The sequence below is a fragment of the Hemicordylus capensis genome, chromosome 5, assembly GCF_027244095.1.
Source record: "Hemicordylus capensis ecotype Gifberg chromosome 5, rHemCap1.1.pri, whole genome shotgun sequence".
Lineage (NCBI taxonomy): Eukaryota > Metazoa > Chordata > Lepidosauria > Squamata > Cordylidae > Hemicordylus > Hemicordylus capensis.
In genome coordinates, this window is record NC_069661.1 from 227400166 (window position 1) to 227427651 (window position 27486).

At 42.7% G+C, this 27486-nt stretch overlaps 2 protein-coding genes across 13 annotated transcripts in view; both read right to left on the reverse strand.

The window, feature by feature from the left end:
- The window catches only part of CHPT1 (choline phosphotransferase 1), a 28753-nt gene extending 8366 nt beyond the window's left edge, over positions 1-20387 (reverse strand). Inside the window, exons 1-7 of the mRNA XM_053253588.1 lie at positions 19770-20387; positions 11237-11384; positions 8837-8978; positions 7537-7621; positions 5622-5753; positions 5099-5257; positions 4013-4138 (exon numbers count right to left, since the gene is read on the reverse strand). Of these exons, the coding sequence (XP_053109563.1) occupies positions 4013-4138; positions 5099-5257; positions 5622-5753; positions 7537-7621; positions 8837-8978; positions 11237-11384; positions 19770-20000 (1023 nt within the window). The 5' untranslated portion in view covers positions 20001-20387. The remainder of the gene's footprint in view (positions 1-4012; positions 4139-5098; positions 5258-5621; positions 5754-7536; positions 7622-8836; positions 8979-11236; positions 11385-19769) is intronic.
- A 2861-nt stretch (positions 20388-23248) lies between these two features.
- Positions 23249-27486, reverse strand: part of MYBPC1 (myosin binding protein C1) — a 130947-nt gene continuing 126709 nt past the window's right edge. For 9 of the 12 annotated variants that reach the window (XM_053255296.1, XM_053255297.1, XM_053255295.1 and 6 more), the window contains one exon: positions 23249-23973. In XM_053255296.1, coding sequence (XP_053111271.1) covers positions 23873-23973 — 101 coding nt within the window. In that variant the 3' untranslated portion in view covers positions 23249-23872. Of the gene's footprint in view, positions 23974-27234; positions 27275-27486 lie in introns of all 12 variants that reach the window. The other 3 variants (XM_053255302.1, XM_053255293.1, XM_053255299.1) reach the window with 2 other exon arrangements.

The following is a 27486-nucleotide window of genomic DNA, read 5'->3' on the forward strand; positions in this document are numbered from 1 at the left end:
CTGCTCAAGGCCAGTGGTCCAGGGAAGAATCGCGTCACAGTATCAATTGGCTCGAGCTACGGGCAGTGTTTCTGGCCTTAAGATACTTCCGGCCGCTCGTCGAGGGAAGAAACGTGTTGGTTCTCACGGACAACACTGCGACCAAAGCCCACATCAACAGGCAAGGGGGGACGAGGTCGAGGTCCCTCCATATTCAGGCAGTGGCCCTGCTGGAGTGGGCGGAACAGAACTTGTCGTCCATCCTGGCGCATCACGTAAGTGGGGCGTCCAATGTGCAGGCGGATTGGCTCAGCCGGCAGCGGATTCAGCCAGCGGAGTGGGGCCTCCACCCCTCCGTATTTCACTGGGTGACAGAGAGGCTGGGAGAGCCATGCGTGGACCTTTTTGCGTCCAGGGAGAACGCCAAGCTGCGGAGGTTCTACTCGCGCTTCCCGTCGGAGGGAGCGGAAGCAGTGGACGCCCTGTCGACACCGTGGCCTCCTTCGCTGCTGTACGCTTTTCCTCCGATTCCCTTACTATCTCGGTGCCTACGGAAGCTTCGGGGGTCCCAGTCCTCCATGATTTTGATCGCGCCCTTCTGGCCCAGGAGACCCTGGTTCTCCGAAATTGTAGCGCTGGCTGTGGAAAGGCCCCTCAGACTACCTTGCCGTCCGGATCTACTACAGCAAGGCCCAGTTCTCCATCCAGAACCAGAATGGTTGCAGCTGACCGCGTGGAAGCTGAGCGGGCTCTCCTAGGCTGGGAAAGTCTATCGGAGCAGGTTATTGAGACTATCCTCGCTTCCAGGAAGGCTTCCACTAACAGGATCTATCAGTCAACTTGGAGGAGTTTTCTTCGCTGGGCGGCTAGACGTGGCCTGCAGCCCGACAACTGTAAGTTGAGGGAGCTGCTAGACTTCCTCCAGGAGGGTCTCTCCATGGGCCTAAAAGCAAACACCCTCAAGCGACAAGCGGCGTGTATGGTTCAGATGCTGTTTCCGCGTCAGCGGGCCTTCCAAGCTAAACACCCTCTATTGCAGAAATTCCTGAGAGGAGCAGCACACCTGTCTCCACCTGTCTGCCATCGTTTTCCATCCTGGGACTTGCATGTGGTTCTCAGAGGTCTTCAGTTTCGCCCGTTTGAACCGATTCACTCCATCTCTCTCCAGCTTCTTTCATGGAAGGTGGCCTTTCTCGTGGCCATTACATCAGCCAGAAGGGTCTCAGAGCTGCAGGCCTTGTCTGTTAAGAGTGGCCTGTGTGTCTTCTCTAAGGACGCAGTTCGTCTCATTCCTGATCCTTCCTTCGCGCCAAAGGTAAATTCGATCTTCCATAGGGCTGCGGACATATTTCTTCCCTCATTCTGTCCGGATCCTAGACATCCTGCCGAGAAAGAATGGCATCGATTGGATGTCCGTCGAGCACTAAAGGTCTACCTGCGCAGGACGGAGCCGTTTAGAAAATCCGATGCCCTGTTTGTGGCCTTCAAGTCATCCAAATTGGGTTTGAAGGTTTCGAAGGCGATCATAGCCAGATGGGTGAAGTCCTGTATTGGAGAGTCGTATAGATCACAGGGCCTACCAGTTCCCGATCAAATTACAGCACATTCTACAAGATCAGCGGCTACGTCGGCAGCGCTGTCCTCCGCGGCGTCATTGGAGGAAATCTGCAAGGCAGCTACGTGGTCGTCTCCTTTCACGTTTTCAAGACATTATAAGTTGGACGAGCATGCCTCGGCAAGGGCGGCCTTTGGTCGGAGGGTCCTTCAGAGGGTCCTTCCGGCTCAGTAGATCCAGTGTTTGGGGACTCTGTTTCCCTCCCGTGGTTGGTGCTGTGGTATCTCCCACGTTGGGTGACCTCCTACACCAGCCGAGAAAGGTACATTGGTACTCACCGTGAAGGTGTCTTCTGGCTGGTGTAGAAGAGGTCACCCAAGGCCCACCCGGGGTTTGTTTCTTTTCCTTGGCTGGATCTCTGACCCGGGAGGGAGGGCTACTCTGTTCTGCTCTTCATCTTCTCGTCCTGGGTTATGTTATGCTATTTTCCTGTTCATGTTGTGGTTATGTTATTTCTTCTGGAGCTTGAGCTGTTTTAGGTACTGAAGGTATATGCCCACATGCACGGGGTTAAGTCTTCAGTTCTTTCTACTTCCTGCCTTCTGGAGCATGTGGAGGGATGTAATCCCACGTTGGGTGACCTCTTCTACACCAGCCAGAAGACACCTTCACGGTGAGTACCAATGTACCTATCCACAATCTCAGAAAATTAGAATGTTACATGGAACCAAGAAGACAAGGATTGAAGAATAGAACAATATCGGACCTCTGAAAAGTATACAGTGTACTGTGCTTGATTGGCCAGCAAACTCGCCTGACCTGACCCCATAGAGAATCTATGGGGCATTGCCAAGAGAAGGATGAGAGACATGAAACCAAGCAATGCAGAATTGCTGAAGGCCGCTAATGAAGCATCCTGGTCTTCCATAATACCTCATCAGTGCCACAGGCTGATAGCATCCATGCCACACCGCATTGAGGCAGTAATTGCTGCAAAAGGGGCCCAAACCAAGTACTGAATACATATGCATGCTTATACTTTTCAGAGGTCCGATATTGTTCTATTCTTCAATCCTTGTCTTCTTGGTTCCATGTAATATTCTAATTTTCTGAGATTGTGGATTTGGGGTTTTCATGAGCTGTACACCATGATCATCACAATTATAACAAATTAAGGCTTGACTTATCTCTCTTTGCATGTAATGCATCTGTCTCATATATCAGTTTCACCTTTTAATTTGCATTACTGAAATTAATGGACTTTTGCACGATATTCTAATTTTCCGAGTTTCACCTGTATGTTGTGCAGACCTGTGAAGATTCAGTGAGCACTGCCATTAGGCTTGCTCATTTGCAACTTGGAGATTCCCCTGTGTATCTTTCAATAACTGCTTAATAAAGAGATGAGGTAGTCAGCTTTTCCTGCCCAGGTTGTTCTCTAAACCTTTCATCCATCTCCTCTCTCACACCTGCTATAGCATCCAGGAGTCAAGCTGTGGTCCAGGGCAGGCAAGAGGAGTGGGGTAGGACATGGGGGGAAAAGCTGATGCTGTGTCTTCTCCCAATTAATGGCAATTTCAAGAAATACAGGAGAATCTCTGGTTTGTAGTCTTAAACATGTACTTGTTTCTTCCCTACTAAGGATTTTAAGCAATCAAACTTTGATTTTATGTAGTCTGATTCGGGCTATCCTTTTCCAACTCAACCCCCACATTTGCAAGCAGTAGAATTATGGAAGCAATACAATATATTAAGTAATCAAATCTAACCCATTAATTGTGATAGACGACACTTGGGTCACAAGCAATATATAGTAAACAGTCCTTCTCTCTGCTGGTCTGTGCCATTAATTTCTATAAGGCACAAAGATGGAAAGACCAATTCAAACAGCAGCATGCATACTCAAGAAAAATCATTTCCCATTTTACACACATTTTGGAGAGTTAGTTTGTGGATACCAAATTTTGTATATGTAATCCTGCCACATATACATAAAGCTCAATGCATTATTTTTACACCAAAATATGCTGGGTGAAAGATTTATTATTGTATTTTTTAGCAGAAATGCTGAATATAATGACAATATTTGAACTGTTGTTCTCAGATTTAATACTTAATACAGTATTAATTCAATACAATACTCAGATCAATAAGTAATACAAGTATTTAAAAATATAGTAATCAGATCAAAAACAACAACATGTCCAAGAGAAGATCTTTCTCAGATTCAAATTTACTACATATGGGAATTACTCAATAAAATGAATAATGTTTGACGTTGAAATCCTACAAAAGTAAAACTGTTTTTACTTCCCTTTTGCAAGTACATTAATAAAAGTTATACGACATACAGTATACAATATTTCATTTCTTGAACTTTCCTATAAGTGTAATCTACACAAAATGACTTTGCCCAGTCAACAATGGGCCTCACCTCATATTTTATAAAGCTGACAAACTTAATAGAAAATTGCTTACCAGGGCTATCCACAGAACGATGTATTCATCAATAAAACTGTTGAAGTACTGGTCTAGGAACAGAAGGCCTGGCCCAATAAATGCAGTATCTTGTAGGAATATTTCACTTTTTGTCATGTGTGCTATCTATTTAAAAAAAGAAAGAAAGAAAGAATTTAGTCATGATGCAAGAACTTTAGATCCCATTTTAATTGCAAGTTTCTAATCTGTAAGACTTCTAAAATTAAAAACATATGAAAGGTAAAGCAAAATTATCTTTAAGAAGCATTCTTACTGTTTATTTCTCAATGTACAAATATTTACTAAAATGAAAAGGCTTTTACATAAAGTAGGTACAAGGCCAAATAATAAGTTATACAATATTATATTATGCATTATATTAGTGGCAATGGAGTGGTGTTGCTGGCAAAAGTAAAACCACTTGAATTGATGTCTGAAGCTCCATACTGGCACCTTTCTCCCCCTTACCTCCCACAATACGCAAAGTTACAATGTGGAGGTGGGGGAGAAGGGTGCTGCTACAGTACAAGGACTACAAATCCATGCAACGTTTTTAGCTGTGTTCATAACCAGCCTTGAACATTAGGCTTTGTTTACATTAATTTTAAGACACCATTTTGCTATCTCCTCTAAGACCTTCAAGTCACTTTAAAGAGATTAGTTTGAACACTACCCATTAAAGCCTTTAACAGCAGCAGCAGCATTTATGCAGCTATTATAGAGTGTTCACCATGCTAGACACATGTTGGAGTCATGACAGGCAGCCCTCCTTCGAGGTAGGGACCTACCAGGGCTGCTGTACAACTTAAAAGGCAGCCCAGATGGTGTTGCTGGAACAACCTAAAACTGCTTCCGAGCCGCAGCACAGCCCTCCTTCTAATGGATGGAATGCTGCACTGCTACCCAGAAGCAGTTTTAAGTTGTTCTACAGCAGCCCCATCCCTACACTGTTGAGGTTGCCTTTTATGTTATGCAGCAGCCCCAGTGGGTCACTACCTTTGACGGATGGCTGCCTGTCATATCAGCCACTATTTCATTCATCAAGCAATCTCAATATACACATGATCAATTTCAAAGCCTCCTTACCACTAATTTTTGTGTGATCTTAGCACTCACAAATCCAAATGTCAAGGCATAGAGGCAAGGGTGTTTTTCAAATAGCTGTGTTGTGGACTTCTTATAGATCATTACTGCCAAAGTAATAATTAATCCTATATGGAGGCCTGGTGACAACACACTCGTCCCCTGCAAAGTGCAAAGAAAATTTTATTCAACAAGACTTTATTACATTATTTCTTTAAGAGCCTTTAGCAAGAATGAGTAATCAGCTTCAAGAGATATATAAAATCCAGCAACTGGGGGGGGGGGGGACTACCCTAAATTTCTACATAGCCTCTCTATTTCTGGTCTTATTTGCCCCTTGGAAGAACAGAAATTATTTAACAGTGAAAAGGTACCTAGTAACTTTCATTTATTACATTTCACGTTTAAGCATGGATGTACAATAAAACATGCTAAAATTATTTAACATAAATTAATCTAATTTCCTAATCATGTCACAGTAAGGAACTGAGATGATTATCAGAGTTAATATTCTAAAAAGGCTTACTGCTATTGTAGATCCATTCTTCCCCACTCCTCCTCCAAAGATTACTCTGAAATAATGGTAACTAGAAAATATTGCTCCACACACTATTCCAGCAACAGGAATCATCTTCAGTTTTAGGTCCAGAACAGGAATCTTGCAGGAAAAATGAACAGGATTTACAGCTATTAATACATTACAGCATTAGTGAAATGTATTAAAAATTTGAACCATCCATTTTTCTTCACTATTCAGATCAAATGCAAAGTATTGTTATACTATTTAAACAGCAGCTTCATTCCATTAGCAACGAAGGTTAAATACTTCTTTTAAATTCAAAATCAAGCATGTTGCTGCTAGCATCTCTAAACAACATTAATCTGATTTCTGGCTTTGTTTACAATCAATTCTCTCTCTGAAAAACGGATAGTTCCTCCAAATTCACTAGTCAACACAAAAGTATCACCACAGGAAATGCAAACACCATCTGCCTGTTTTGTTTCAATCACATCATGCTATTAAATTGCATATGCATGTTATCCAGCAAATAGACCTCAAGTATTTACCTTTTTTATTCAACTGCAGTGTCAGGGAAACTTCCAAGAGGCAGCAGAGGGTTAGAGAGAAGAGTAAAAAAAAAATAAAAAATGAAAGCCCTGTAACCTACCAGGTTACATTTTAGAAGACAGACTTGCCTAAGGATCTGTTATGGAGACTACTGTATCTCAAACAATCTAGCAGTTAGCATAAAATAGGATCAGTTCCACAATGTATTTAGTTTAAAAAGTATACAGTAGTTTCAGAACAGAACACAAACATTTCAAGAAGAAAACTATCATTTAAGTACATATTTTAAAATGGTGGATTCAGTTTTAAAACAGATATTCAGTTTTAAAAGCATGCCACAATACTCTGGCTGACATGTCCTACAGTGTAACACAGGTGGTGCAGACCTGCGCATACACATACTGCAGGACTCTACACACACAGTGATGCTGCTGCCCAAGAGGCCTACCCTTATGTGATTGCAGGGCTACACTGCCCACATGAGCCTGCAGAACAGGTCAGCCTCCGATTCAGTTCCAAGAGCAGATCCAGACAACTAGGAGCTGCACAGTAAGCTACTTAAAAGCTTACGCGGTGCCTACAATGACGGGAGGAATTGGTGCATAGCCTCTCACCATGCAATTTAAATCCAGATTTACCATCCTTCCAGTTTCCTGTATTTCTGAACAGATGCAGTAGAATAGCAACACAAAGCTTAACCACAGTCTGAGGTAACAGACAACCACCACTGCACAGGGTTTAGGTTTTAAACTGATACAGTGTGCATCCTGGTTGTCTCAATCCTTTTTGTGAAATTCTGGATTCCACAATACCAAGGATAAGCAGCTGCATGGCTGCACAGGAAGTATAATTTGTTCTGCAGATAATCAGGATAATTTAACTGCTAAGTTAAAGGACGTGCATTCTGCTGGCTTACAACAGTGTTCAATAACACCTTTATGTGCAACAGTAGCATTACAACAGTATTATGTAACAGTATTCAGCTGGGGCAACACTGAGGTGAAAAATAGTGGAAAATGAAATATTATGAAGCTAAAGTCTTTAACTTTATGTTTAAAAGATTTGGAATTAAGCCAAAGATAACTACCGGCAGATGGGGTCTTTTTCCTTTGTGTAGTTCTAAATTCATGCATAGGATGGCACATCACAACACTGAGGAAACAGAATATTGGAACTATATGGGGAAAGATCTCCTATCGTAAACGTAAGAGCTATGTCTTACTTTAAAAGGGAAATTTTTAAAAAATCAAAGTTTAACAAAATGTAACATGAGCCAAATACAAACTATTGTAGGAATTACTAAACTAGCAACACACTTGCACTGGACTAATTAATATGCAATATTTTAAGCCAAGTGACTATATCCAGTTACCTTAGAGTCCCACATTGTCGTTCCACCAAATGCAGATAACAAAAATAGTATCATTATGGCTATCTGTACTTCAGTTACATCAACTCTAGAATGAAAAATACAAGATTAGTGCATGCCAATGATTTTGTATAATCTAGGAAGATCTTTAACCAAGCATTATTACCTACATCAGAAGTGTACCCAAGATCATTGTAAACAAATTCAGGGAGATCAGTATTAAAAACATGTTTGTCAGATATAAAATTCAAGTTTGAGAAATTCTGCTGAGTATTTAGGTACTTAAACTTAAATACATAAAATAAAAGAATAGAAATAATTTCTGGGAAATGGCATTTTAAAAGAAATCTTTAAAAAGACAGGTTGATTGCCAGTCAAGTCAACAGAAATGAACACAGCAGTATTTTCCCCAGGAAGCAAGAGCTGAATTTCTCCATCATGAATGAAATTTAATCTTTCCAAAGTTTATGATGTAGAAGTAAATTTTCATGTTGGGATAGAAAGCTATTAATCAAATACCCTAATTTAAAATTGAAGACCTAAAGTAAAATACAGTACACATAGAAAACTAAATGACTGAAATCAAGGGCTAGCACCAGGAATTACACTAGCCCAGAAAAATCTGACTTTCTTCTTTTAACAACAGACCCCATTCCATTATCAGAGACCATTTCTGGGAGCACCCTCAGGACCCAACTACACTTTACAATGGGGACAGATTGATATTAAAGGAAAACAAATCTGAAGCTCCCTCATTTTTACACTGAACTCGTTTAATTATTATTATTTTTGGATTGTAGCCAAAAGAAAACCATACAGAATGGGCATCTTGGTAACATTCTGAAAGTTTATGGAAACTACAGGATTAAAAATATATACTTGTAACCATAAGCCATAACTAGGTTTGACTAGGATGACTAGGAGGTCATATTCAGCCCCAACTTCTTAGTTTAGGCAGACTCAGCAGGCTGAGAGCACCATGGTAGCTTATGAATAACATGTTTTCTCTTCTTCCACTGTCTAGAAGTCTCATCTTGCAAGCCCTGTGACCACAGGGCTTTTAAAACTTGCCCCTCGATACTTCAACTACCTTGTAATCATTTTACAAACTTTAGAAGTCTATACTGTCATACTTTTTGGTATCAAGTACCATACTTCTTACAATCTAGTCATGGAAACTGGGGTTTTAGCACACAGAAATTACAATTCTTTCTGTCTTGTGGCAACTAGATTAAATCTGGTTCTCTAATCTGAAGATCATAGCAAACCTCAAACAGAGCAAATTATTGAAGAATCCACTTACTTGCTAAACCTTAGCATGCCCGATACATAGGTTTGCCAGTGAGCACAATAGAACAGGAACATTCCAATAAAGGAACAAAAAAACAGCCAGTCTGGATTAGTTCCCAGCCGTACTGCTATGCAGGCTCCAATACCAATGAAAACTGAAACATCCAAATGACTAGAGTTAGTTGTCACAATTATTCTAAGAAAAACAGCTAAATATTCTGTTTGGATGAAACTGAGAACCATTTTGAAGTGGTGCAGTAAAATGGATTTAAATGTAAGCTGTGCTTATGACAAAGTAATCATGCAGCCCTTTTACCAATGAGCAGGACTCCACCTACATTCAATTTCTGCACTTCTCATCACTCAAACCGGGCCTAATGCAGTGACAGCATATTGCAAAAATCTGAGCCTTGTGGATGGAAACCAGTTACACAGCTCTACATACCAACTATATCACTTTAAGGGCTCATTCATCCAAGTTAAGCATTACTTTCCCCACTGAGAGGCCACTGAAATGCTTCTGCTTGGCAAGAACTCCATGCAGAAGTGGCAACATTTGAAAGCTGTTATATGGAATCACGGCATATAGAAAGCACTACAAGGCCCTATCCACCCCCAGCACAGTACCTCCAGTGACTGTTGCGGTTGTCTACCTTATGTTTCTTTTTAGATTGTGAGCCCTTTGGGGACAGGGTTCCATCTTATTTGTTATTTCTCTGTGTAAACCGCCTTGAGCCATTTTTGGAAGGGCGGTATAGAAATTGAATTAAACAACAACAACAGCCTATATTCTGCGACGATATCTATAACAATTGACAATAAAATTCAGCCATCCCAGGTCCTTGGGAAGGACTCGATGTCTGGATAAAACAAACCAGTCAATAACACCTGTCTGACTGTGTAAACAAGAAATAATAATATAATCCCAGTGGTAACTGGCGCCCTGGGTGCAGTTCCAAAAGACCTTGAAGAGCACCTCAACACCATAAGGGCCACAGAAATCACCATCAGCCAATTACAAAAAGCAGCTTTAATGGGAACAGCCTATATTCTGTGACGATATCTATAACAACAACAACACTGACAATAAAATTCAGCCATCCTAGGTCCTTGGGAAGGACTTGATGTCTGGATAAAACAAACCAGTCAATAACACCTGTCTGACTGTGTAAACAAGAAATAATAATAATAATAATAATAATAATAATAATAATAATAATAATAATGGGTTCACGCTAAAGAGTCTATGCCAACATCCCTGCCAGTTATAGCCACAAAGTCATCTTGTGTGAACTAAGAGTGCACCCTATAAACCCAACATGCCCCTGTGGCTACACATTGCCAAGTAAGAGCAGTGATCCACAAGCTGTTTTTCAGGGAAGCTTGCCTACTATCTCTGATCAGAAAGTCAGTAAATACCTTATAAGTGTCCAAGAAACCACAACATTTCCCAGGACACAACTTGAAGACCCTTGGTATATAGCAGGGTTTCTCAACGTATGGGTCCCCAGATGTGATTGGACTTCAGCTCCCATAATCCCCAGCCCCAGTGGCCTTTGGTAGGAATTATGGGAGTTGAAGTCCAATTACATCTGGGGACCCACACGTTGAGAATCCCTGGTATATAGCAATAAAAGCTTTGCAACTCCTGGTCTAAAGTTTTGTTTAACGTAACTGAATAGAATAAAATTTGGTTAGACAAAAATATATATATTACATGAAGCAACTATCAATTGGTATTTGGAGAGTCTGATTACACACAGGTTTTGTAGCAATGATGCAGATTGATTTAGGTCACTGAAAAGGTAAGTGCCCCATCTTCCAAACTCCAGGCACTGTACCAGCTAGTCCACATTCCTTCTTTCTGCAGCCCCATTTCCAGCTTATCCATTTGATCTTGTTGCAAGTAAGCCTTATAGCCACCTGATCTACTTTCCTAAGACTCTGAACATTAAACAGAGGCAAAGTCAACCAAAAGCAAATATCTTGCTTCTAGATACATGCACGCAGGAGCCCTGTGAGCATGGGGTCCTGAGATCCTGTGAGTGGCAGTCCACCACTCAGAGACTTGAGAGAACGCCAGGAGCAACAGGCAGCTAAGATGGCTTGGTGGGGGTATGGAAGATCTATGCGTAGATTTGACAGGCAACTTTAGAAGTTGTGCATTCCTTACTGTACCCGTGAAATACATAGTTCTATTGGGGATGGTCCCTCTTAAAGAGAAACAGTTCTATAATTTGACTTAAAGATCAAATTTACTATAAAGAACATATCATCTACCCAAGTCATAACCATGCAAGACTGAGTCAGAGAGCATCCTTAAAGAGAGTTTTCAAAATAATGTTTAGATATCTTGTTATCTTCTGCTTAACAGTCCTCAATAATACACAAGAAGAGAATGGCTAGAAGTTACCTGTGGAAATAGAGTCACAGCCATGGTCAAAGAGTTCTCCCAAAGGAGAACTGCTATTGGTTCTTCTTGCTTGCTTCCCATCAATAGCATCCAATGACTGGTAAATAAAGAGTCCTAAGGCACATGAGAGCAATATCCAAGGAGAAGCCTGAAAGAAGCATAGAAAAATTGTTTTGCCAGTATTACTCAACTGTTTTATTGATAATTTATAATTAAGATTAGGAGGTCTTGTATGACTTCCATTACCTGTTCTTATTTGTTCAGAAACAGAATTGGCTGTATATTTGCCTTTCTTATTCTGTATAATTTCAGTGATCACTGGTACCCCAAGGTTACCCACCTATTTCACTTTGCACACCAAATATTATTATTAATATTTACAACCAAGACAATTCCCAACCAAAACAATTCTCGAAGTAGTTTACATAGCAAGATACTTTTTTTAAGGGATCCCCTCTACCAAAAGGGTTCACAGTCTGAAAAAAAATACAGAGAGACACCAGCAAACAGCCACTGGGACATGCTATGTTGGGGTGAATAGGGACAACTGCTATCTCCAAGGGTGTTTTCCACACAGGGCTTTTAGTTTGCATCTCTGGAATAGAGGGTGTGCATTCACATATTGGCCAGATTTACCCCAAAGTCCCTGCAAGCTATTGGGGAACACTTCACACATGATTCTGATTTTTCATTGCACATTAGAGTGTAGCCCAATTTATATCTGGGGGAGGGGGTTCCTTTTTTTGCATCAGTTTTTGGGCAAAATACAGGAGAATCGCCACTTTTAAAAGGTACCATTTATTTATTTATTAACCAAAGTCTTGGGGCGGTTCACAATCATAAAACAATACAAAAGCACAAAACATTAAAATCAATTTAAACTCCAAAAAGCTGCCTAAAAACAAAAACAATTTACAATATTTAAAATTACAAAAGTTAAAAGGCTTGGTTAAAAAGATCAGTCTTTAACTTTTGCACCCAGTTGACAGGGATATATGAACCACAGGTCAGGCTGATCTGCATAGTTGCCAGAAATCTCCTTTATTGCACAACTGATCATCATAGCCACCCTCCAGAAAGGTAAATGGACTCATCCACACAATGCTGCTGAGTTTTGCATCTTGATTAAACAACATTAGTAGCTTTATAGGTTTAAATTCAGAGAGCTTTTGAATAGTGTTAAGTTTCTTCTGCCTAATGTACATGTAGAATTTAACTAGGAGTTCTATTCCTCAGTAATGTTATTCCTCAATACCTGCATTTAAAAAAAAGTTCCTTATAAATCCTAATCTGGGATATTTCTAACATAACATTTCAGTGGTCTGGTATAGATCTGGGTAAAACACTGCCTGACATGCAGGTTTTTATCTAGTCAAAACAACTGGACCCAACGTCCCATACCAGTGAGGAAGTCAGAGGCAATTGCAAAAGACACAGAATTGTGCAAGTATGAGAACGTGGGATTAGGACCAGAGAGTGCCAGTTTCAAGTCCCCACTCAGCCACAGAGCTCACTGTGGGACCTTGGGCCAATCACAATTTCTCAGCCTAATTTACCTCACAGGGTTCTTGTGAGGATAATATTGTGGGGGAAGATAATAATATACCCTTCCCCAAGTTCATTGGAGGAAAGGTTGGCTAAAAATATAGTAAAATAAATAAAATAACCTTGTGGAGCTCCTGAAGCAGATACATAGCTCTATCCATTTTACAGCCAAATCTGAATTTACATCTTGTGAGAGAGGAATGCAGAATATACTCCAGAATAGGTGGACGAGGCTCTCCCTATTCCTATACCAAAAATTATCAACAGCTTTTTCCATGAATGGCATGGAAACAAAATAAGAAGTATTTTGCTACCTTAAAAAAGAACTCTTTTTTGTAATTAAGAGAGATGAGACTAAAGTTCACAACCAGCTATGTGCTATCTGGCTCATTTACATGCTAATCTTAGGCGTATTCTTAGTAAGCAATTAAGCACACTACAATTACGTATATTTAAACCTAGTTGACAGTCTGAGCAAGAAGAAAGGGATTGGTTTCACTCTGCAAAAGGAAAAGTGCGGCAGCATGGTTTCTCAAATTGCATTGCCCTGTCTAAGCTACCTATATCTTGCATGGTCCACCAACCTAAAAGTCTCACAAGGGATGTCCACCCTGCTACTACTGTAATAGGAACATATGCCTATGAACATTGGTCCGTCTAGCTCAGTCTTGTCTACACAGACTGGCAGCGGCTTCTCCAAGGTTGCAGACAGGAATCTCTTGCAGCCTTATCTTGGAGATGCCAGGGAAGGAACTTGGAACCTTCTGATGCTCTTCCTGGAGTGGCTCCTTCCCCTAAGGGGAATATCTTACAGAGCTCACACGTAGTCTCCCTTCAAATGCAACCAGGGCAGACCCTGCTTAGCTAAGCGGAGAAGTCGTGCTTGCTACCACAAGACCAGCTCTCCTCGAGAGCTACTTCAAGTGCTATATCAGGGAGACCAGCTCTCCCCACTGCTACTTCTGCATTTGCCTCTGTAATAGCCTTTAACTATCCTTGTAGTACTTCATCACAAGGTCACAGGACCCAAGGGGCAGGTTCTTGTAAATTTACTTAAGCAACACCCTGCTGGATCAGTCAGATCCCCTATTTAGTCCAGCATAGTCCAACCAGATGCATCTAGAAAGCACACAAGCAGGAGATGAAGGCATACCCTTCAGACAGATGCAAATAATTCATTCAGTTTCTCTGCAATCTCTTTATCCTCTTTATGCATCCCCTTAAACTCCTTGTCATCCAATAGTCCGATTGCCTCCTTGGCAGGTTTCTTGCTTCCAATGTATTTAAATAAGGTTGTTGTTTTTTTAATTGCACCAACTTCTTTGGAGCAATTTGAATGGAGCTTCAATCCATATTTGGGGAAACTCTGAGCTGTGAATACTATAGCCCAGTTACCAATAAGACAAGGTATTTGTGTCAATCCCATCCTTACATATGAGAAACAAACAAGATTAAAGGAAAACCGGGCAAATGAGGGTAAAAGGTAGTAAGGAGGTTTGTCCCAGATTTAGGACCTTGGAACTTTGGCCCACCTTGAGTAGGTTAATAACTGAAAAGAAATATTTGTTGTGGTTGCTATTAGGACTAAGACTCTTAAACTGTCACCAGGCCAAACCTCCAACAATAGGCACCTTTTATAAACGTGAAAGCTGTTTAAAATGCCATTATATAAGTATATAATGGCATGTAGAGTACATTAGTACTCCACATGCCATTAATGAGAAGCACTACCTCTTCAAGCATGGTGGAGAGTTACTGTTATGTGGACAAAAGGACAACAGAGGGGTGTATTTGCGATCAGGACATTCTCGAGAATTAACAATGTTGCAAGAATTTCCACTGTTGACTTTGTGTGCATGAAACAAGCTCACATATATGCAAGATCTGGAAAGTTTCAAAGGTCTCTAAACTTCCCATCTACAGTGACTATATGCAGACTCTAAAAATTAAAGCTGATCTTTAAAGGGTCATGCTGTACAAAAAGTTTTGGAGGCAAGCATAGACGATCAGAAAAGGATAAACTCGCAGAGTATAAATAGAGAACAAGGGATGAGGGAAAGAGGGCGTACACCTACATGAATGGAGGTGAAGACAACTATTCAAGCAAGAGGAGGAAAAGAGTTGGATTGGCATGGATTTAAATATTTACTGAAATAGCTCAGCAAGTTCTTGAAACACACATGAACAAGTGACACATTGTCCCATTCAACTGCTAAAGATCTCTGAAGACTCAGCACGTTTATTTCTGGCAACAAATGATCATTTCCTCAACCCGCCAGCAACATGCAGCTAATGCAGGAGAACAATGAAGTGAAAGCAACCAGAAATAAAAGCACAAAAAGTGCAACTACTCGGGGACTTCCCTAGCAGCATACACTAACATTTTAGATACAACCCAGCCAGAGTTAAGCATTTTAAATTCACCCTATGCTTATTAAGAATTGCTTAATTCGATTCTATTAAAGTCAACAGAACATACAGCGCAACCCTATGAATCTATTTACTTGGAGGCAAGTTCCACTGAGTTCACTGGGATGTTCTCACAAATAAGTCCTGGGAGCAAGTCCCATTGAACTCTGGAGCTTACTTCCAAGTAGGCAGGCTCATACCTAATGTGCGCATTGGGCTGAGAAGTGCTCAACACTGGCTGAGTGAAAAGGGATCTAAACTGTGTTTATGTGAGGAATTTAGAATTTTTATCGATAGAAGCAGAGATTGGATCTCTGCTGATTGTACTGGGTATTATTGGACACCTCAGGCTTCTCGCCAGCACAACCACTTCTTAAGCCCCATGACTGGATGTAAAGAATAAGGACACAAGGGATTTTTACATTTTTCTAATCTGTCATTTTCCATAGTACTGAGAAGCACTGGACAAAACAGAATCAAAATCAGCACCAGAAGTTTGGTGATTCATCTAAGATCAGTGTATAACTTAGATAAGGCGATAAAGTATAAAAATGATTATCAAGCCTAATAGAGAGCAAAATTTTTCCTTTTGAAAAGAGGATCGACCAATTTCTTTTCTTTTTTTTCCTAAAGCAAAGCTTTAAGACCTTTATATCTGGCAAGGCCCCAGATATGTATGGGGCTGTAGCTCAGTGGCAGAGCATCTGCTTTGTATGTAGAAGCTCCCCAGGTTCAACCCCTTGCATCTCCAGGTAGGGAAAGACCTGCCTGAAACCTTGCAGAATTGCTGCCAGTGTGCATAGACCAGGGGCAGGCAACCTTTGGCACTCCAGCTGTCACTGAACTACAATTCCCATCATTCCCAACACAATAAGTTGTGGCATAGACAATAGTGAGCTAGATGGACCAATGGTCTGACTTGGCACAAGGCAGTTTGCTATGATGAGGTGAACTGACAGGCTGTCTAGTCCTCAGATCACCTCAGCTGGCTTTGTAGCAACCAGTCATCCTAAGGATTAACTTCCCACCCCTAACTTTAAAAGTCTTGTTTTAATCATTTGCTGCATCTTTCTAGGATAAAAGCAGCTGACAATGAACAAAGCATAATTCAACACTATGTCAGGGATACAAAGAGTCGGTTAGGGTTAGGTACCAATATTTGGTACCAGCCATTTAGGTACCAACAGTAGTACAAGACAAGTTATATTTTCACTGACCTAATAAAATTATATTTCAAAGGCCTGACCAAAAAAAAAAAGTGGGGGGGGGAGAGTCTTCAAGCTATAGTATTTTCGAACTCTTATGTTTGACTTCAGATTGCCCATTTACTAAGAAGCAAAGTCCCATCCAGTTCCAGACAGCTGTTACTGCAGCCATAACTGTGAATTACATGATCTGAAACCTCAAGTGGACTTACATTCTATACCCCACAGACTGGGGGGGATAGATTAGCTTTGCTCAGCAAAGGAAATAGACACGCAATGCTTAAAAGAGAGGGGAGAAGCACTCCCGAGCTGGCTTTGCACACCAGAGGAATCAGCTGCCAAAAATGGGCGGGGGGAGGGGGAGGCTCCTGGAAATCCATTGCTACAATTTGTGGGGCGAGGAAGAAACCGCCTTGGGGTTGTTTTTAGCGAAAGGCGGTATATAAATCTAACAATAAAAAATAAAAAATAAAATAAAAATAAACAGGAAGAGGAAGCTAACCACTGCACTCCAGCAGTGTGATGGGACAGAAGTACTACATCCAGAATATATATGTTAAAGCTCAGGGAAACAGAAAGAAATCCCTAGTGAACTGAACAGACGTGAGGAAGGGGAATTGTTTCAGCTGCCACTTATGATGTCATAAGCACTCTGGTAGTCAGTATAGGTAGGAAATGGCAGTATCTGTAAAACACTCCAGCCACACTCATCACAGAACTGAAGAGTGCTACAAAGACATTGAGAGAGTGTTGACAAAGCTCTCTGCAAGTACTGTAGAAGATACCTATGACACTTGAGCAGCCACACTCCACACAGTACTATATAGGCATAGAGATGCTCTCCCGTGAAAACAAGACGCGTCTTGTGACACCTAGAAGGCAGACACATTTGCTGTGTCTTTTGTAAGCAAAAGCCTATTTTCCACTATTTAGGTATAAAAGCCACATATTCTTTATGACCAAAAAGAAATACCATCGTGCACGCTCAGAAATGCAACACAGCAGCATTAGAAGGACTATCTTGAGAAGACATGACCAGTTCCTACTTGTTGCACACATATCTTATACAGTGAGGGAAATAAGTATTTGATCCCCTGCTGATTTTGTCCGTTTGCCCTCTGACACAGAAATGACCAGGCTATAATTGGAATGGTAGGTTTATTGTAGCTGTGAGAGACAGAATAACAACAAACAAACCCTCAAAAGCCCAGTGCCCAAAAGTCAGCGATGGATTTGCATTGTAGTGAGGGAAATAAGTATTCGATCCCCTATCAACCAGCAAGATTTCAGGCTCCCAGGTGTCTTTTCACTATATGCAGGTAACGAGCTGAGATGAGGAACACCCTCTGTAAGGGAGTGCTCCTAATCCCAGCTTGTGACAGTACCTGTATAAAAGACACCTGTCCATAGAAGCAAGCAATCACTCAGCTTCCAAACTCACCACCATGCCCAAGACCAAAGAGCTGTCGAAGGATGTCAGGGACAAGGTTGTAGACCTGCACAAGGCTGGACTGGGCTACAAGACTATCGCCAAGCAGCTTGGTGAGAAGGTGACTACAGTTGGCACGATAACTCGCAAATGGAAGAAACACAAAATAACTGTCAATCTCCCTCGGTCTGGGGCTCCATGCAAGATCTCACCTCGTGGAGTTGCAATGATCATGAGAACGGTGACAAAGCAGCCCAGAACTACACGGGGGGAACTTGTCAATGATCTTAGGGCAGCTGGAACCATAGTCACCAAGAAAACAATTGGTAACACACTACGCCGTGAAGGACTGAAATCTTGCAATGCCCGCAAGGTCCCCCTGCTCAAGGCAGCACATGTACAGGCCCGTCTGCAGTTTGCCAATGCACATCTGAATGATCCAGAGGAGAACTGGGCGAAAGTGTTGTGGTCAGATGAGACCAAAATCGAGCTCTTTGGCATCAACTCAACTCGCCGTGTGTGGAGGAGGAGGAGGAATGCTGCCTATGAGCCCAAGAACACCATCCCCACCGTCAAACATGGAGGTGGACACATTATGCTTTGGGGGTGTTTTTCTGCTAAGGGGACAGGACACCTTCACCGCATCAAAGGGAAGATGGACGGGACCATGTACCGTCAGATCTTGGGTGAGCACCTCCTTCCCTCAGCCAGGGCATTGAGAATGGGTCGTGGATGGGTATTCCAGCATGATGATGACCCAAAACACACAGCCAAGGCAACAAAGGAGTGGCTCAAGAAGAAGCACATGAAGGTCCTGGAGTGGCCCAGCCAGTCTCCAGACCTTATTCCCATAGAAAATCTGTGGAGGGAGCTGAAGGTTCGGGTTGCCAAACATCAGCCTTGAAACCTTTCTGACTTGGAGAGGATCTGCAAAGAGGAGTGGGACAACATCCCTCCTGGGTTGTGTGCAAACCTGGTGGCCAACTACAAGAAACATCTGACCTCTGTGATTGCCAACAAGGGTTTTGCCACCAAGTACTAAGACATCTTTTGTGAAGGGATCGAATACTTATTTCCCTCACTACAATGCAAATCCATCGCTGACTTTTGGGCACTGGGCTTTTGAGGGTTTGTTTGTTGTTATTCTGTCTCTCACAGCTACAATAAACCTACCATTCCAATTATAGCCTGGTCATTTCTGTGTCAGAGGGCAAACGGACAAAATCAGCAGGTGATCAAATACTTATTTCCCTCACTGTATATCCCCAATAGTATAGGAAAGCCCTACAATTCTTTAAGTTCTCATTGGAGAGTAAGTCTTGACTTGAGAGTAAGTCTTATTGGCCTCAGTCAGACTTTCTTCTAAATAAGCCCTAGATAATTGGGGGTTTTCCTGGAAGAGCTGAAAAAGGAGCACTGCTCCTGTCCCGATGTATACAAACACCCCCATTTTTACACTCAGTAAACAGTTTTTTTCAGATTTTACCTATGTTTTAATAAACCCGTCAAATCCCTTGCACAAAAGGCAATGGTCAGACAAAATAAATGCGTATCTAAGGCAGATTATTAGTTATTCTAAAGCTGCCTTCCCTTCAGCCATACATGGGGATCGGCTGAAGGGTCCAGAAAAGTCTTGTGGCACCTCCAGGACTGGCACACTCAGTGTGGCACAAACTTCTGTATATGGACTCTCCAGCCACGAAGGGCACTCTCCTCCACGAGCGCTCCTGCCACAATCAGCCTGCAAGCCTGTCTGCCGGCCTGGCTGCAAGCGCAAGACGCGGCTCCCCTTCTGGAATTTGACCCCCTCCGAGGGGCAGCCCCTCCCCACATCAGCTAGCCCATCCCCGTAACCGAGTCCCACCCGGCGGAAGCGGATGGCGCGCCGAGGGGAACCGCTCGCCTTAAAAGGAGAACCCGCTCCCCTCCCTCCCGCAGCACCTACCTCCTCAGTGGCGCTTGGGCAGCAGGCGATGAGCAGCAGGATGGGGAGCAGGTTGACGACGAGGCCTCCGAGGGTGATGGCGTTGGGGGCCAGCCAGGTCGGCGTGCACTCCACCAGCCAGGCCCAGTAGAGCTGCAGCGGCGGCTCCAGCAGCGAGCGTCCGGACGCGCTGTAGCGGTGCTGCTCCAGGCGCTTCAGCTGCGCCAAGCTCAGGGGCTCCGGCAGCCCCATGGTGGCCCCTCAGCTGACGCCGCCCTGCCTGGAGCCGGGGACTCCCTGCTCGCGAACGCGGCTGCTGCTGCAGGAAGAGCCCGGCCGCCTCTGCGGGCTGGGCTGGGGCGGGGAAGGAAGAGGGGGCAGGACTATCTTGGCTGCTCGGGCTCTCTGGCTAGAAGAGGCGGGCAGGAAGTCGCGGGGAGCGAGGAAGGCGCGGCGGCCGTCCCGTCCCGCTCAGCGCAGCCAGCAGGGGAAGCGTCGTGTCCGCACCCGCCTCTTTAAGTGGCCTGCTTTGCCAACAGCTGCACGGTGACCATGGCCGCCTTTACGCACACGTGTGTGGCAGGCAGGCGCGGCGCTTTCGCTGAGTTCTGCCTGCTTCTCTTTCCTGCTGCTGAGCAACACACGTTGAGGTGAGGCGGGGGAGTCAGGATCCAGTTCGCACGCCTAAGTCGCAGACGCCTCAATCCTCAACAGCTTCCAGAGGCGTGCAGGTGGGTGGGTTGCGAAGCCTCCAGTGTTGGCCTGCAGCCTCCAGGAATTCGGCATCGATCTCCAAGTGCCTATTAAGCATTCCTGGAGATTTTAATCGCCTCCTCTGGGCTTCCCTAGCCTGGTTTTCGCTGCATGCGAGAATAGCTTCATTGTTTATTGGGCCTGTGTGAAGCTTTGGCCGAAGCTTCTGCTCTGCACAGTCCCCCTGGCTGCAGCTCCGAGTCTTTCCGAAAGATTGTCATGCCTTCTGCTTTTGCCTTTCTCTGTGCTATTCCCTCTCTGCTCTGTGCAGTATTTGTTTCTAAGGAAGGGAGAGGAGAGGGCAGCATGCATCCTTCAAGATTTGGCCTAGGATTTGCCAATTGCCTGTTTTTCTTCTGTGCTATAATATATTTTATGATAAAAAATGTGGATAATGTTGAAGAGGACCTCAAAACAGTGGTGCATCAGCTGGCAACCTCCAGGCTCAACTATTGCAATGCACTTTACGTGGGGCTGCCTTTGTATGTAGTTCGGAAACTTCAGTTAGTTTGAAATAAAGCAACGAAATTGGTCTCTGGGGCAACCCAGAGAAACCATATTATGCCTGTTTTGAAACAGGCACTGGCTGCTGATACGTTTCCTGGCAAAATTTGAAGTGCTGGTTATTACCTTTAAAGCCCTGAACAGCTTAGGTTCGAGTTATCTTGGAGAGCGCCTTCCCCACCGCATGTTAAGGTCATCTGAGGAGGTCCATCCGTCTGAGGAGGTCCATGGCAACTCAGACAATGGTTTGTCTGGTGGCGACTTGACCATCTCTGTAGCTGCTCCGAGGTTGTGGAATGCACTCCTGGCAGAAATCCGTAATACAGGCAGCCCATACTTCCAGTATTTCCAGGCAACAGCAGGGGCGGCAGGGAGGAACACTGCCGCCCTGAAAACACTTTTTAAAAATGGAGCGCCGGTGGGGGGGAAGCGGTGGGAGGGGTAAGTGCAACCCCCCACCAATAAAGGGAGACCCCCACGCCGGCATTGAACTTCGAACCGGCTCCAGCACAAACTGGTTCGAAGGCCTCTTGCATGGCCTTCGGACCAGTTCGTGCACATCCCTATCCATTGGAAGGGGTTGTTTTTCTTGGGAATCTCTTTACTATGCAGAACACAGGGACCACCTGCTCCCAAGGGTTGCTGCCTGCTTGACAAGGTCATCTGAGGGGGCTCTGCTCTGGGTGCCTACAATGAAGGAGGCTCATCTGTTGTGCACTCGGGACAGGGCCTTCTCTGTTGCTGTCCCCAGACTTTGGAATGCTCTCCCAGTGGCCATTCGCTCCTCTGACTCCATCACAGTTTTTGGAAAGCTGCTTAAATCTTGGCTTTTTACCCAGGCTTTTACATGACCGTTTCTATGCTGCTTCTGTGTGTTTTTACTCTTGTGTTTATGTGTTTTTATGCTTGTATTTTATAGTTTTTAAATTAGATTTGTTTTATATTTTTAGCTTAATATTTTAATTGTCATTTTTATTGTATGTTTTTAACTTTTGTAAACCGCCTTGGGGTTGTTTTTAATGAAAGGCGGTATAGAAATTCAACAATAAAATAAATAAATAAAATAAAATAAACACCATAAACATGCTTATGAATCCTTGCATTATCCTCTTGATCTGTGGATAGTCATGCTAAATGAACATGGGTTGCTGTATTAGCAATATGAAGAAACATAAGAAGAGCCCTGCTGAATCAAGCATCCTTTCCCCCACAAAAGCCAACCAGATGCCCCTGAGAAGTCTACAAACAGCATGAAGGCAATAGCCCTCTCCCTTTATTGCTCCCCCGCAACTGGGATTCAGCAGCATACACTGAGGCTCCATAGAACTGTCATGACCAGTGGTCATTGATGGGTCTTGTCTTCTATGGATTTAACTAATCCTTTTTAAAGCCATCAAGGCTAACTGCCATTGCCATATTTTGTGGAGCAGCCATGAATCAAGTTGAAAATCCATGAGGTCTGTACTTCTATAAGAGTCGTATATTTCAGCTGCAAATTGTAATAGTAGAGGTAACTGTAATGAAAGGAAAGGTTGCATTTTTGGATGCATCCAACAGAATTTTAGAGCTGGAAGGAACCATGGAGGTCTTCTGCACCAGCCTCTTGTTCAGTGCAAGAAACTGCTGCAGCATCCCTGGCAAATGGCCTTCGAGCCTCTGTTTGAAAATATCCAGTGAAGGAGAATCTACCACTGCACAAAGCACACTGTTCCACTATCGAGACAGACTGTTCCACTATCAAACAGCGCTTGTGGAAAACGGCTTTTTCTCAAGGGTGGCAACTGCAGCGACAGAACTGTGTAGAATCTGGATTGTTTCACATCCATTTTATAAATACATCTCAGAACACACTTGGGGAACATCATGTGGAAGCAAAACTGACCTTTAGTCATGTCCAACATTTCCACTGATGCAAATATGTTGCATCCCTTAATACTAGAGGGGAGGGCTGTGCAAAATTCTTAATGCATGATTACACAATGAATTGTTTGTTAGTCTTCCAGCATCTAAGAGTTTCTATGTTGTTAGTTTTTCCATAGTTGCTTATTAGTGTACCTATTAGTTAGGCACTTGGCCCAATAGTTGCTAAACCTCTGGATGCAATCTGAACCTCTGGATGCACCTTATCCATTATCCAGCTTCTGCAGATGCCAATTGAGTTGATAATAGGCAAAGAAACCACAAAGGTAGAATGGTTATGGTAGGTCAACATGGAACAAACACCAATGAACCAAATATTCAGGTAGGTCTTAAACACTTCAGCTTTATTGTACATTACATAAAACTTTTAATAACAGCCAAGAGAAATGTGATTCACAAATGAGTGACAGGAAATACAACTATTTAAACTGAAGATGCATTTAGCTGAAATAACTGTTAGATGCTGCAAACCATGTGTATTAAACAATCCATTTGTAGCAGCCTATTAAAAGTGTTAGATCCATTATTTATCAAAAGAGGTATGTGTTTCAAGGCCTGACTGCATTTGCCACTGAGTTCAGTGATAATCTGCATCTCACTCTGACAGAAAAAAAATATATCTAGTCATCTAGTTAACTAAAAGATTAGCTCCCATGCGTATTGCTTAGCTTTTCTTCTTATGGGCATTTTAAAAAGGGAGAGAGAGAGAGAGAACAACAACAACAAAGCAGAAAGACACAACGATGTGGAACATCACAAAAGGTGGGTAAGCCTCAACATTTCAGTTCAACTCCAAAAAGCAATCCATGCGAGAATTTCCTTTTCACTAGCAGCAGCAACAGGTAGAGGGGAGGGGCAATAAACTGGACCATGCTGTAGAACAGTTGTGGTAGGAGTTAAAATGCTGCAGCGCTCCAGCGCAGTGGCAGAGAAACATTGTGGCATCTTTACTTTTCCTCAGGGTTGCCTGCTTGTATTTCTTGCATATAGGAATCAATGATATGTGGGGGCACCCCTTGCATTAGTAGTCTGAAGAATGAGACCCCACCTATGGACAAGGAAGAAGACAATAGTTCAAGTAGCCAAGAGAACAGACATCTGTAAAAATGTGCAAGCTTCAGCTACAAGCACCTTGATCCTAAACACATGTATTAGATGGGGAAAGTACCATGATTTCAACCAGAGCTGCTTCCTTATAATCAGGTTTAGAATTGCAGTTTTACTCTTGCTTTCCCTACCCTTTATGTGGGGTGAAGTGACTCCCTTGGGAGTCACATGAACTTTGTGTTCCATTTATTACAGGCCTACAGGTCTGATGGCTTCAAACCACTTAATAAGCAAAATATACATTATGGTTCCTATGGGAATGTTGCCAAATATGATGTCTTGATAATTTGATCGTTGTGTATTTCTTGCTAATGGGATTTATTATTTCTTAATGGTGTGATTTCTTCATTTCATCAGCAACTCATCCTCATGGCAGGTCATGTGGATATGTGAAGCTGCACTCTATTGCATCAGACCATGGGTGGGTCCATTTAGCTCAGTATGGTCTACACTGATTGTCCAGGGGTTCCCAGCCCTACCTGGAGTTACCAGAGATTGAACCGGGTCATTTTTGTCTCAGCAGTAAAGTCTACAAGTACTCATTAAATGAGTTGGTGGCATCACATACCAGATTGGGTCTACATCCCTTCCCTCATAGTAATGGGGCAAGGAGACAGACTCCGCTTCACAGATTCCAGAAAACTGGCAACTTGGATGAACTGCTGGTTCCCAGAGTACACATGGGAGCCTGACTTCCAGTATCAGCAAAAACATGCCAACATTGAAGTGTTGTCTGAACCTGCCAATGTCAGCAAATTCTACCTTGCTTGTGGTTCTGAATCAAACATTTATTTATTTATTCGATTTCTATTCCGCCCTTCCAAAAATGGCTCAGGGCGGTTTACACAGAGAAATAATAAATAAATAAGATGGATCCTTGTCCCCAAAGGGCTACAATCTAAAAAGAAACATAAGGTAGACACCAGCAACAGTCACTGGAGGTACTGTGCTGCGGGTGGATAGGGCCAGTTACTCTCCCCCTGCTAAATAAAGAGAATCACCACATTAAAAGGTGCCTGTTTGCCAAGTTAGCAGGCAAATTTAACATCTGTAACTGACTTCAAATCTAGGTTATAGATGGTTTGGAACCGTAAGTATGTCAGGATATACTGGCATTGGCAGGTTCGAGCAACATAACCAATGTCAGTATATCCCCTTACCCACCAACCTGATAGGCCAAGTTCTAGCGGTTCAGCATTTTGTGTGTCATCTGAACTGTCCAAAATCTTTCGCCCTGAGTGAGCAAATGTTGGATCAGGTTGTAGAGGCCATGCAATTACTTTACTAAAAGTACAACTCTCAACCCTCATTTACTGCATCATGACACAATCCACTTTCAGTAGAGTTGTTTTGAAAAGAAAAGAGATAACAGTTATAAAGCATTTTGCGTGCCTATATCACAATCCAAAGCATACTTGCTTAGAAGTCAATTTTATCAACACCAATTGAACTTATTTTCCAGTACTGATGTGTAAAGATGCAATACCTCTTATCTCTCCCAGTAACAGTAATGCAGTCTCCTTCAACACTGCTCCCAAATGCTTGCCATGATCTAACTGAATTCCTTATCATTCTTTAGACGGTGACTGCAGTTCTTGTAGTCATAGCTATAGATTACACAAATGTATATTGGGGCCACATGTTTGCCCATCCCTTTTAGATTCTATACTGCAGTGCGTCTCAAAATGTAAGTCTGGATTCAGTAATTAAGTGGACTGATCAGGCAGAAGTGAAGCCCCACATGTCTACCTGCTCTCTCCCAATGCATGCCCTACTTATATCAAGTAGGACCTATTATTATGGTAACAGAGCAATACAGAGGAAGAGTTTGCCACTTCCACACGAATCCATCCCATGTTTCTTCTGCAACACATGTATACATTAAAATATGTGGGAAGAGATAATTATGTGATGAATCCCTGTGTCAGCTCCACCTGTGCCAGACAGAAGCAATATTGATGTCATCAGCTCATCATACAGGGGTTTCTCTAGGTAAATTATTACCACAGAGGTGTTGGATGGAGCAATGGGGAACCAGTAACCACACTGCCCCATTAATGCAGGGATCCAAATTGCCAACACACCAGTGCAGTATGGTACACTTCATGCTTTTCCCCTTGTGTTGACTAGCTGCATTGGGGCCTGATTTGTTCTAAGAGAGTCCCCTGGTCCCTGGGGGACCTCAAAGCATATTATGGTCTATGAAGCAAGAGGAGAGTCATGTGCATGGCCCATAATTACACTAGGGGAAGACTGAACTCAAACAATAGCCCCCTTAGCTTGTTGAGACTCATGGGGCGGGAGGAAGAGGACTCCTGCTATAAGATAAAACCTCCTAGAATTGCGACCCTTTCTTGCAATGTGTGTGTAGTGCACATGACCATTAATAACCAAACACTTACCTTCTGGTGCTTTTCTGTATTGTACTATAAATAACACACAAAGGCCTTTTGAAAGTGAACTTAAAAATGCTTCCAGTAAAGTTCCAGCTCTAGTGAATAGTGTTTTACCATTGACTCTTAGGGAGGCAGTTTCTCCCACATTTCACCAAATGAACTAGCATTTCTGTGCAATTTGCTAGCTAAAACCACATGATTCAGTTTTGACTCAAGACCACAGAGGCATGTCACTGAAGATATTTTTTAAAACACGCTTTTGAGCTATGCTGGCCTAATCTTCAGTGATGCAGAAGACAGACAAGGCCGGGGGATTGGCATGCTTTTAAAGCATTCTTTAAATTCATTGTAGTGCAAGTTTTGACCAAAACCATTCACTTTTCAAGTAAAATTAACTTGCTATAAATAGCTTGGTATAAATAGCATCATTTCTTCAGGCATCTGGACCTAGATGCAAAGAACTAGCTTTAGATGCTAGAATGCTCTGATGTTTGGCTTGCTTGTTTATATATAGTAAGCTGTTAACCTGGCTCATGCTTTATGGCGTCCTGCTGAAATATTTGCATATCCTGTTAGTAAGTGGTTGCATCACTGCAGGGAATTGCTTTCACAAGCATTCATCAGGTAGTCTCAGTGATAGCTGTTAATTAAGGGCACAGTAATATAAAGTCAGTTTATTACAATCTTGATTTTACTACCCCATTTTCATTAAATGACATAATGAAAATCATGCCATACATGGGTAGGCTCTGTATGACGTGACAACAGACATAAGCTTCATATGCAGGGACCATATGAAAGCTTACCTTAGATGACACTATACATTCAAAAATCCTTACTGTGCAACTAAGGGAGAGAGAGAGAAAGAAGGTTGTAAGCACTTAACTTGCTAAACACAAAAGTACAGAACTTGAGTGAAATTATGTTCACAATCATGATAAGATGGTGTTTTAATCCTTAGTCATGTAAAACATGTAAGAGAGAGAAGCAAATGGAGAGTCAAAATAGGCGGGGGGTCTAGCACCACTTCAGCATTATCATTAATACACAAAGCCTTA